The sequence below is a fragment of the Macrobrachium rosenbergii genome, chromosome 4, assembly GCF_040412425.1.
Source record: "Macrobrachium rosenbergii isolate ZJJX-2024 chromosome 4, ASM4041242v1, whole genome shotgun sequence".
Classification (NCBI taxonomy): Eukaryota; Metazoa; Arthropoda; class Malacostraca; order Decapoda; family Palaemonidae; genus Macrobrachium; species Macrobrachium rosenbergii.
In genome coordinates, this window is record NC_089744.1 from 39,497,125 (window position 1) to 39,509,345 (window position 12,221).

The following is a 12,221-nucleotide window of genomic DNA, read 5'->3' on the forward strand; positions in this document are numbered from 1 at the left end:
ATATTTATCAGAGCTTGTTGTTTTTCATAACAAAAATCCACTTATATATGCTATCAATATAAGGTTTTCTCCATAACCTATAAGAAATAGTATATGCTACCTATAAAAAATAGTAGGCTATATGCTATCAGTGCAAAATTTTTTTGTAATAAATTATAAAAATAAATGCCCTAATGAGGTTAGGCCAGGACATGGTATTCTAGGAAAGGTTTGTTCCTATGGTTTTAAACTCACCCCAAAGTTTTCTTCATAACCTATAAAAGTATATGCTACTGTACCAATATAAATTTTCTACATAACCTATATACGCCACCACTGTACATGTTTTCCGTTCAGATACTGGAGAGGCCAATAAACAAACAACTGGGAGGATAAAGTAAACAAATGCTGAACAACCATGCTTACACAAGTCACGAGTCAGACGACAATTCACTGCAGTAAAATCAAGCTTTGTTTTCTTATATAATCATCATAATATTGTGAAAAATAGTAATCACTAACTAGAATATCACTCACAGGAAAACAAATCCCTTACTTTGATATGGGAATTCTGGTGTTGTTGCTATCCCAGGCAAGACAATTCATGTTTGCCTCGTCCCTCTCTTATAACATTTGCTTCGTCCCTTTCTTACAACAAACTTACGAGACACAATCGTTCAAATTTCTCCCTCATAAGAGTGGTACTTTTCTTGCTTATGGCAATGGAATTGCATGAATGCACTAAACGGTAAGAAAATCCAAAAAGGAAATGCGTCACAGAGCACTGGGATATCGCTTGAACCAGAACCACACTCAAATCAAAATGGTTTATTGGTAAAACCCGACGCTCTGTTTGGAACTGTAACCTACTAATGTAATTTCATATTTCCGAAAATACGCAGTAAAAATATGTCAAGAAATATAAAATATTATATTTATACTAGTTGGCATGGTACATCTGTGATAACGAGTTCAAAATATTGAAATACATACTGTAGATATATATTTACTTTTTTGATATTTTATTTTATACTTTTTTAGAGAACGAAGAAGCTCTTATCATAGAAAATGGGTAGTTTTAGTGGGATGCTGAAGTGAATTTCTCACTTTCTACTACCCAGAATTGGCAAGTCATACAAACATTGTACGACAATTTGACGCTCACTGTCGCTCACAGGGCAATATCGAGATATATAGATACATATTTACTTAGATATTATATTTTTTGATAGAGAGAGCCAGTTTTTAACATGAATAATGTGTATTTTAGTAGGAAAGTAAAGTATATTTCTCACTTTCACCTAAAAAGTCATACAGAAAGTTTGCGAAAATTTTTCACTCAATGCCGCTCAAATGCCAGCAAAAAAACAATAAAAAAATTTTTTTTAGCAATAATATTTTAGGACATGTGTATTTAGACATATACAAGTCCAAAAACTGTAAAAAACCAAAAATCAATAATTCCTCGAAATCTGTTGATCGGCGTGCCCTTTAGGTGTGTTCTGCATATGATTTAGGTATGAGACAAAGTGGATGTACTTGAAAATAGGGATAACTTGAATAGTTTTCACACTTACCTGTAAGCCACATATTTTTAAGGGTAATTTTGTAACATGACTTTGAAATGATATTAAAGTGATAGTTTTAGGTACAGTAAACACCCCGTATTCGCGGGGGATGCATAACCCCCCCCCGTTGAATAGCTAAAACCAGCGAATACTTAGAACCCTTCTAAAAACACTTAGAACTGCCTATTTTGATATTTCAAACACACACAAAACAAACTAAAAATGTTTATATAGTTATTATCCTACTTACGATGGGGTTAAGTTCCCCCCCCCAAAAAAAAAAACTATCGTTTGTTGGGAAAAAAGTAAGAAATACCACAATGTATCTCGAACATAGCCTAGCCCACACTAGGGTATTCGGTACCATGTATACATATATGGCCGCCTAGCCTACATTATACTCAATATTCACATATCGTATTATACAAACATCAACATAACAAATATGCATCTTTTCCATGGATCTTTTAAAATGTTATGCCTTAATTAACTTTATCCAATAATATTGTATACATTCTTATATATTGCTTTTGTATTATAAATTGTGATCATAGTGATCAATGTTTTGGTTTGGAAATGTTTACGCGGTGTTTATTTCGCCGCATTTAACTCAGTTCTGAGCGCTTTTCTTGCCTCTAGTTAGCGTAAATGAACCTCTAGAGTCCACATACTTTATTTATGAGGGGCAAGGTTATTTTTTGTTATACAAAGTGTTTTTAAGTCGAAATATAACTAAAATACATCTTGTTGTGAAACTGATTTATGTATTATTTTCGTTAATAGATAATGATGGCCGTTTGGGGGCGTTTGTTTTGTGTAAAAAAAATTCAAGATTCCATGCATTATTTTCACTTGATTTCATCATAATACAAGCTTTATGTATTTATCATTTATTGGCGCAAAAATAGCAGTAATGTGTTCTTTCATGCCCATTACTTTTGATTAAAATACTTTCTCTCCCATTTTAATTACAATCGAGTTTCATCCATGCTGCCGATGCATGATAATTTACAGTATACTGTAGTCATTAGCAGCTTGAACATTGTTTTCTCAGCTCCAGTTACAACTTGCAGCTTAAATTTAGCAGTATATTTCCTTGACGACCTTTTATCCATACCAAATAAGGGTATAATGTAAAAATATATCAGTCCTATTATACTTAACGTCATTTGTGCCATAACCTACGGTAATTGTTTATTATTGTACATGGTTGAAGTACCAGGTAAACGGCTGTTGTTATCTGATTTGGTTATAAGCAAAACAACAGTTTCTTGGTCGGTTGTCTATGGCTGTACGCACTTACGCAAGAGTATAACGTTACTAACAATACTTTTATCATTCTCTTTTACTTTTTTAACTAGAAGATGGATAAAGAGATGGAGGAAAAGTTGTCTATTGTAATTTGGTCTCTCTCACTGCCTGATTACACTGCTGCCTGCATCTGTGAGAAATTTAAAAAGATTCATAAATAATATTATTGTATAGTTATTAACTGCTTACCCCATTGCAATATCGAATTATCATAAGGTGAATTATTGTAACTCGAGCATTACCTGAGTATTTTAATAGTTTTATTACAAAATGTGCATTTAGTCATGAAAATGAGATGAAAATACAGTATTTAGTGAATATTTCTCACTGAAAAATACCGCAAATGGGCAAATTTTCTGCAAATAATGGGTAGATATGTCCCAAAGAGAAATCTGTGAATAGGTGAGTCTGCGAATTGTGAGATTGCGAATACGGGGGTTTACTGTATATTCTGCAGTATAAACATTTTTAAAGGGGGTCTGGTTTTTTAACTATTTAAATAGGTAGTTATAAGCATATTTCGAAGGGATGTCAAGTACTCGCAGATTTTAGCTATTCACAGGTGTTTGTGGTCCCATCTCCCACGAATACCGGGGGTTGACTATATTCACTGCTTATGAAGCATACAAAATTTGCAAAGGCATGTCTGGGAGCAAGGAAATCTGCCTGATATCTGTTATCTTTATCTTTTTCTCTAGAACTGCATTATTAGGGCAGTGTGTTAATTAGACATCTCTTATAACAAGTGTGCGTCTATCCTGACCCAAGATTGCCGGGAATTGCATCATTTGAAAACTCCATTGCATTTTGCTTCATTTACCCAGGGAATAGATTACCCTTGTTACTGTACCCCACTGCAAGTGGGTTAAGTGATTAACCCTTAAACGCCTGTTGGATGTAGCAAACATCGACTAAAATTGTCTGTTGAATGCCGAGTGGACGTAGCAAACGTCGACTACAAAAAATTTCAACCTTCGGTCAACTTTGACTCAACAGAAATGGTAAAAAAACGCAATTGTAAGCTAAAACTCTTACATTCTAGTAATATTCAATCATGTACCTTCATTTTGCAACAAATTGGAAGTCTCTAGCACAATATTTTGATTTATGGTGACTTTTTGAAAAAAACTTTTTTCTTACGTCCGCGTGGTAACTCGGCCGAAAATTTCAGAAATTCTTTCGTCATTTTGTCATAATTTTTGCACTGTTCTATATTAGCCGTTACATAAAGTTTTATATATCAAAATGCGTGCAATTTCATGTAGAATACAATAGAAATTAGCTCATGGTTGTAGCTTTTATCAGTTTTGAAATATTTTCACATAAATCACAATAACTGCCAAAATTTCAACCTTCAGTCAACTTTAACTCGACAGGAATGGTCAAAAAACGCAATTGTAAGCTAAAACTCTTACATTCTAGTAATATTCAATCATTTACCTTCATTTTGCAATAAATTGGAAGTCTCTAGCACAATATTTTGATTTATGGTGAATTTTTGAAAAACCATTTTCCTTACGCTCTGCGCTGTAACTCGCCGAAAATCTCAGAAATTCTTTCGCCTCGTTGTCGTAATATTTGCACCGTTTTATATTAGTCGATACATAAAGTTTTATATATGAAAATGCGCAATTTCATTTACAATACAAAAAAAATAACTCATAGTTGTACCTTTTATCAGTTTTGAAATATTTTCATATAAATCACGATAAATAGAAAAATTCGACTTTCGGTCAACTTTAACTCGACCAAAATGGTCGAAACTGCAATTGTAAGCTAAAACACTTACAGTCTAGTAATATTCAATCAATTAGCTTCACTTTTCAACAAACGGGAAGTCTCTAGCATAATATTTCGATTTATGGTGAATTTAAAAAAAAAAAAAAAAAAATTTTTTACGTCCGTGCATTACTTAATTCATGCATCATTTTGTGATAATATTTTCTCTGTGTTGCTTTGATCGTTTTAAAATTTGTTATATACCAAAATCATTGCAATTTAGTGTACAATACAACTAAAAAAAATTAAGTCATTAGCTTTAACCGTTTTGCTTACAGCGCGATTTGTATACAATTATATACGAGTTTTTTTTTTTCGCTGTTATATATTCCAATATTTATATATGATAATGATATTTTTTTCATTTCTGATGGTTGCATATTAAACTTTAGGCAATGACAAAAAAAATGAGCAAAAAATGAACTCTTAATCTTAAAAACTAAGCGTGCTGTGATTTTTGAAAAAACTTTTTCCGCTTCAAGCGCTTAACTCACCGAACGCCGCCAGCATACGGAGACATTTTTGTAAATAGGGCTTCGGCGTTACAGGGTTAAGTGGTGTCCTGGTGTTATTTACGCTGTTAATTTATGCTGTAAATATGTAATTAAAGTAATTATAAATTACTAAGATTGTCTCTTTGGTGACCTTTATCCATTTTTTCCATTTCATTCCTGTTTACGTCTCTATGGCCATTAGCAAGGCTAGTTGTGTAATTATCGAAATAAATCACTCGGCCATAAACATAACAATAATTTATGTATATGATCAAAACCAGAGTACAACAATTAAATGTGGTCTCTAAGATGACTCACCTTCCACAAATAGCTGAACAGAACTGGAGGAAAGTGACAAAAAATTAATTCATCATAACCTTTTTGTCAGATATTCCGTTTATGGGGTTGGATGTGAAATAAGCAATCCTCTGTACTGTGTACTTTCTGCCTGAATTCCCATTCTTCGCCTAAGCACTTTCCCAAGATATTCTGGGCTTTCCTACCTGTCTTCATCTAGCTACATCCATATTTACTTGAGATGAACAGTTTGTCAGATTATTATATTAATGTTCACTATAATATGATACTCCATTACATATCCAAATCATCTCAATCTATCAGATCTATTGTCCACCAGTTTGACACATCTCTCAGCAATATCCTCATGTGTACTACCTTCCTACTGAACCATAATATGAATTTTACATCAAGTTGATGATTACTTCTGCTTTTCCTATGCATCATACTCCATTACATATCCAAATCATCTCAATCTCTCAGATCTATTGTCCACCAGTTTGACACATCTCTCAGCAATATCCTCATGTGTACTACCTTCCTACTGAACCATAATATGAATTTTACATCAAGTTGATGGTTACTTCTGCTTTTCCTATGCATGGTACACTAGGATACCCAAGTTTGTTACTGCCTAGGATGGTGACAGGCTATCAGTCTTGCTGCCTGGCTCTTTTCCTGATCCCACTGCTGCCTTGCCTGATGAATTTGCTGTTCCAATGGCTTCAGTGTCTTCATCACCAATGGATTATTCATTCCTGTGTGTTTCTGGATTCTATACCAATCTCTTGTACCTGACCATTTCTGTTGTTCCTGCTGGATACATGAGCATGCTAATGTGCCCATGTACTAAACAGCCTCCATGTACACAAATCCTCCTGGCACTATAACTGCTTCTTTGTATTTGTCCATCCTGCTTGGGTCTGATCTCATGCCCTTAAGTGGTGAAGGGTTTTGACCTCATTGTACCTTCTGTGCATCCTGTGCCACTGTATCCTGCTCCTTCAAATCCAGCTACTGCAACTCCTGTCTTGGCCCTGCCCTCACTTCAGGGGCTCTAATCCCTTCTGTCTCTGCAACTGTCTTTACTATGGTTCTTGCCTCACCATTAGTGGCCCAGCCTGCAGTCTTCCCTTGCGCTTCCTTCAGCTTCCCAGGTCCTCCCTGATCTTCAAAAGATTCTACTGCCTAGTGTGCATTCCAGCCCTCTTAGGCCAAAAGTGCCCTTGAGCAATTTTGTAAGGTTTCACTATCTGACAAGCTCAAAATCATCACCGTCACGTTGTGACAAAACCCTAATAAGCTTTTTTTTTCCCTCTCCCACTAATTTAGTTCACATTACCTTTCTCCAGTTGAGTCTACAACTAGGTCTTTGCCTGCTGAATGCTACTGTGATCTATAACTGGTCTACAAGCAGATTACTCTTACATCCAAGAGGTCAAGGGGGTCTACCTTCAAATCCTCTGCCAAAGGTCATCCACTAGCCCCTCTCCTTTAAAAGGTAGGGAGCCTGTCTTCAGGGTATTTGGGGGCCTGAGAGACCATTGGTGAAGAGCTGTTTATCAATGCAGGTCACAAACCACTGTCTCATAGGGCTGCCTTAAATTCCTACCTCTCAAATCCTGCTAAGACACTAGTCATCAATGATGAAGTGACTTCCATGCTGCAGAAGAGTGCCATCAAGGAGATTTGGCTGGAGTCGCAGGGCTTTTGTGACCGCCTCTTCTTTGTTCCAAAGTCTTTAGGATGACAGCGACCAATCATCAACCTGACCCAGCTAGACAAATTTCTTCTCCTGTTTCCCTTTTGTATGAAGAAAGTTAATAATGGGACCTGCTCACAGAGGGAATTTCCTTACTACTACAGACTATGCATTTGCTTTCTAGGAAATACCTCCCCTTCATTTAGAGGGGCAGCATGTCCCAGTTTTGGGCCCTTTGCTTCAGTCCATATATGGTTCCTCAGGTCTTCTTGGACAACTGATTGGTTCTGGCTTCTCTGAAGGAGGAGTGTCTTCTGAACTTTTGCAAGTTTTTGAGTTTGTAAGTCAACCTGGAAAAATCAAACTTGTCACTATATACCCTAGTGGCTTACCTGGGGATGTTTCTGGATACAGCTACAGAACTAGCTAAACCATCAGAGGAGTGTGTTTGCCCCTGAAGACAAACAGTGAGTTCCTTCATAATCCTCATTCTACAACCAAGTTTCTCTGGAGAAGTTGGTTCTACAAGGCTGCTTTTGTGTTCATTCCCTACAGCTCCAGCTAGCCATCTGGATCTAAACCAAAGAGGCCATTCTTCATAACCTTTGTTGGTGATGGGATTGTCAGAACCTGCTGAAGGAAGTTTCTTTACTTCCTATGGACCTGGATCTCTTCATGTTTTCTGATGCCTTGACCTTAGGATGAGGGCCCCACCAATCAGAATTTGGTCAAGGGAGTTACCTGACACCAACTTCCTAGAGCTTCAAACAGTCTTCTTAGGCATCCAAGCATTCATGACTGTCTTGTTAGGTCACTATATCAAGGAAGAAAAAGGTCAGAGTAGCTCTGTCTGTCAGCTGGCTGAGAAGATCTTAGCTTTGGCAGAAAGGCATGATGTCACCTCTGTACCACAACTCATTCCAAGGGTCTGTGGCAGATTTGGGGTACCCTTGCTGGATCTATTTCCTACTTCACTGAATGCCAGACTACTACTGCCCTGCACTCTGCAGCCAGACCCACCATCTTGGGCAGTGGATGTCTTGCTTAGCGCGGCCTTGGGGCAGTCTGATGTTACACACTTCCTCCATTCAGTCTGTTGAGTCAGGAACTGGCAAAGTTTAGTGCCTCGGCAAACTCTCGGATGATTATCATCACTCTCTTTCTGCAGAAGTAGCTTTCAGACCTCCTGGAATCAGAGATTTTCACTGGTCTTTTCCTGTTTGGAAGTTACTTCTGAAACATGAACATTTCCACAAGTTTCAGCCTTAGCAGCATCTGCTGAATCTTCATAAGTGGTGGTTATCAAGCAAAGTCTCACAGAGCAAAAGGTTTTCTGGACATTGCTGCAAACATTGCCACCACTCCCTGAAGGTCCTCCATTACAGCTCTTTACCAGGTGTAATGAGCTTGATGCATGGTAGTTGGTGCTACAAATGCAGTTCTCATCCCAATATCGGTACTTTTCAAGCAGGCTTTTATGTACACCTGTGAAATGTCTGGAAGTTCTCTCTCTAAGTTACCAAAGGTTATCATTCTGCCCTATCTTTGGTCTTCAATCAGCATGGCTTGGCCTTAGAGTATGACTGTTTTGGACTTTTTCCACCACTTCAGTAAATCATTTCATAGAGCTTCAATGAAATAAATTTGGGACTTGAACATGATGCTGCACAATCTTACTAAACCACCTTAAAAGCATCTTTCAGATTTTACTTCTAAGATCCTGTTTCTGATTGCCTTGGCTTCCTCTAAGCATGTATGCAAGCTCCATGAACTTCCAGAGGTCTTGAATTCAATCCTCTTGTATATGGCTAGTCCCTTATTTGCCCTAACATTTGTAGCTGAGAGTCACTCTTCTGCTCAAGAGGTCAAGTTTCTGTGTCCTTTGTGGACTCTTTATGTATTTCCCTTTACCTCCTCTTACTTCTTCCTAATGAACATCATATTCTTTGGAAGCTTGAATTTCAAGTCAATGGCCCTTTGCACGTGTTCCATATGAATGAGTTTCATCTTCTGAATAATAATAATAATAATATTAATAATAATAATAATATTAATAATAATAATAATAATAATAATAATAATAATAATAATAATAATAATAATAATAATAATAATAATAAATAATAATTAAAATTATAATAATAATAATAATAATAATAACAATAATAATAATAATAATAATAATAATAATAATAATAATAATAATAATTAATAATAATAATAATAATAATAATAATAATAATAATAATAATAATAATAATAATGGAAAGAGAAACCCACAAGATTCCTGTGTATAACTTGTTTACTTGTAAATATTTACATGTTACTTTTAAACTCGAGTACTTTCAGGTCCTAACCTTGACCCTTTTTCAAGAGATGAGGTAGCCTGACTACCTCATCTCTTGAAAAAGGGTCACAGTTGGGACCTGAAAGTACTCGAGTTTAAAAGTAACATGTAAATATTTACAAGTAAACATGTTATACACAGGAATCTTGTGGGTTTCTCTTTCCATCTTCAGAAGAAAACTGAAAGAAGCTTTTGTTTGGTTAATAATAATAATAATAATAATAATAATAATAATAATAATAATAATAATAATAATAATAATAATAATAATAATAATCTGAACTGATCTCCATCCCCTCCTTGTCTGTTCTTGCACACAAGTGGTAAGCACTGACCACTCTAATAACTCCTTTTCTTATTGGTTACAACTAGTCACTTCCTGAACTTGTTCTGCTGCATCCAGAGTTGACCTTACCCTACTATGTTAAGGATTAGGACTTGTGAGGTTCACAGCCTCTCATCCTCCCTAACCAAAGTATAATTGAGGCTATCAGTCGAGAAACATGCCAGCACCATCCTGGGTCAAAGTATTTTTTAATTTAATTTATTAATTTTAAAATGGCACTTGGCATGTTTCTCGACTGAAAAGCTCAATTGTAGTTCTCTGTCATGCTTACAGCAGGCACCCAGCATTGTCTGAACACCTTTGCCAAGTTTTATCTTTGTGATATCACTAGTAAGATCGTTGATTTGTATTCGCAGGGACCCATCATTGCTGATGGCCATGTATTATCAGTGGGAAGGGCTTGGATTAATTATATTCATCCTCTATGTAATTCATCCCTTATGTATTTGGCACACAGTAGGCATGTGTTTACACCAAAGACCTATTACTTAAGTCTCCACTATTTGGAGATTTTGTCCAATTGCAAATTCATTATTAATGTAATGGAAGCTCTCCTCAGCTAGATGTTTTTTGTCATCTCCCTGATGTTTTTCTTGTGAATGGATTTCTAGCAGCTATGTTCTTTTGCTTGACCTCAACTGTTTTGCAACCTTCTTAAATAGTGATTCATGCTATTTATGATTAATTTATAAAGTGGCTCAAACACCGTAAAGGTGTATTTTCTGTAAGTTTTGTTGCTGTTTGAGGAGTTGGTTTTTAGAGTAGATCATTAAATCAATATACTTCGATTTATTGATATTTACTATGTTTTAACAATAAGTTTTTACATAAACTGAAAAATCATACTTTCGTCAGACAGAGAACAGCAAAGATAAGTGAAAATGAATCAGAGTTGGCTGAGTATGTGCACTGAGATCTTTCTTTGGAGCACTTTGATTTGCACTCCTGGTTTTTCATTACTCAAATGTTAAGGCTTTTAATGATTAAATACTTTGCATAAATACTTTTTTTATTGAAAAAAACAAAAAGAAATTTATTTTGTAATGCCCATCTTATTCTTTGTCATGGTATATCATCCAACACCTTCTGAGTCTTCAAATAAATTGTAAAATTTCTCAATTCTTGAATGGTACTTTTCCTGTAGTTGCCTCATTTTAAGACTTGCTGTTGTTTTCTTTGGCGAGACCAGATTGATAACTGTTTAATTTTAATTTTTTTTTTAATCACTTTAAGCACCTTCTCTATGCACAAGAAATATTATGCCATAATAAGAGTAAAAAAAAAAACCTAAACCCTCAGCTAAGTAAAAAATATGTCTGCCTCTGAAAAACAAAATATGTGAAACATTGAATTTCTCTAATTTATCTACTTTACACCACCACCTATTATGTTTGGTAACTTGACAGTTTTACTGCAAAAAGAGGCCTAGTCATTACTAAAATAATATTTGATCTCTTCTATGAATAGAATTACAGTAAATAAGAAACCTTGCAATACTTAACCTGGGCTTTAGACCACGAAACAGTTTAACTGTAATCTGCTGCAGGCATACCTTAAACTAGACAACCATATATCAATGGGGTACAAATAAAAATACAGTTACCTCTAACTTCTTGTAGCACTCTGATATAAACTTGCTATGAAGTTGTGGAGGATCACGTCTAAGGCGAATGGATAAAGACATGTATGACATGTCTAGCAAAAGTTTAATGGCATCTTCAGCGAGTTGTTCATCTACACACTCAAGAACCAACTGCCAAATAAATTCCATTCCAAGTGGCTCCAATTTGTCAACAATCTGTAGCAAATATCAAGCCATTAGTGATTAAAAATATTAGATAGTATAAAAGTTACTCATTTCATGATGTTAATTAGGTAGAACTGATGCAAGGAATTCAAAAGTATATAGAGTTCTATGGTAAACTATACGGATATACCACCAGACAATAACCATTCATATTTCAAGACGTGTACAAAACAGAACTTTTCTAACCACTGACTACCTTTAAAGAAATCAAAACAACATTAAAACATGAGAAACACAAACATCTAAATAAAGTATCTAAAATCTAAGTAATGAAAAACCAGAAGACCAGAACAGTGTTAAAAATTTCTATATTAACAGAAAACACCTACAAACAGTCTGATAAACCACATATTACCATATTTGATAGCATATAAGACCCACATTTTTCCATAAAAATGGCTCAAAATATACACAGGGTCTTGTACACAAAGTTGAGGTATCTGGCAGGCAATTGTTTACCCAGATGATGTAGACTATCAGTAGCTGTACCTAGCCAAACTCCATAATACTGTACTGTAATATTACTGGTATTTACTCAAAATATCATAATCATTATTACAACTAATATTATTAATACAGTAACGTCCCACA

General features: G+C 35.3%; 1 protein-coding gene across 4 annotated transcripts in view; it reads right to left on the bottom strand.

Moving 5' to 3' along the window:
* The window catches only part of LOC136832815 (ubiquitin carboxyl-terminal hydrolase 24-like), a 374,979-nt gene that overhangs the window by 241,445 nt on the left and 121,313 nt on the right, over positions 1-12,221 (bottom strand). For all 4 annotated transcript variants that reach the window (XM_067094450.1, XM_067094436.1, XM_067094461.1 and 1 more), the window contains exon 14: positions 11,427-11,621. In XM_067094450.1, coding sequence (XP_066950551.1) covers positions 11,427-11,621 — 195 coding nt within the window. The remainder of the gene's footprint in view (positions 1-11,426; positions 11,622-12,221) is intronic.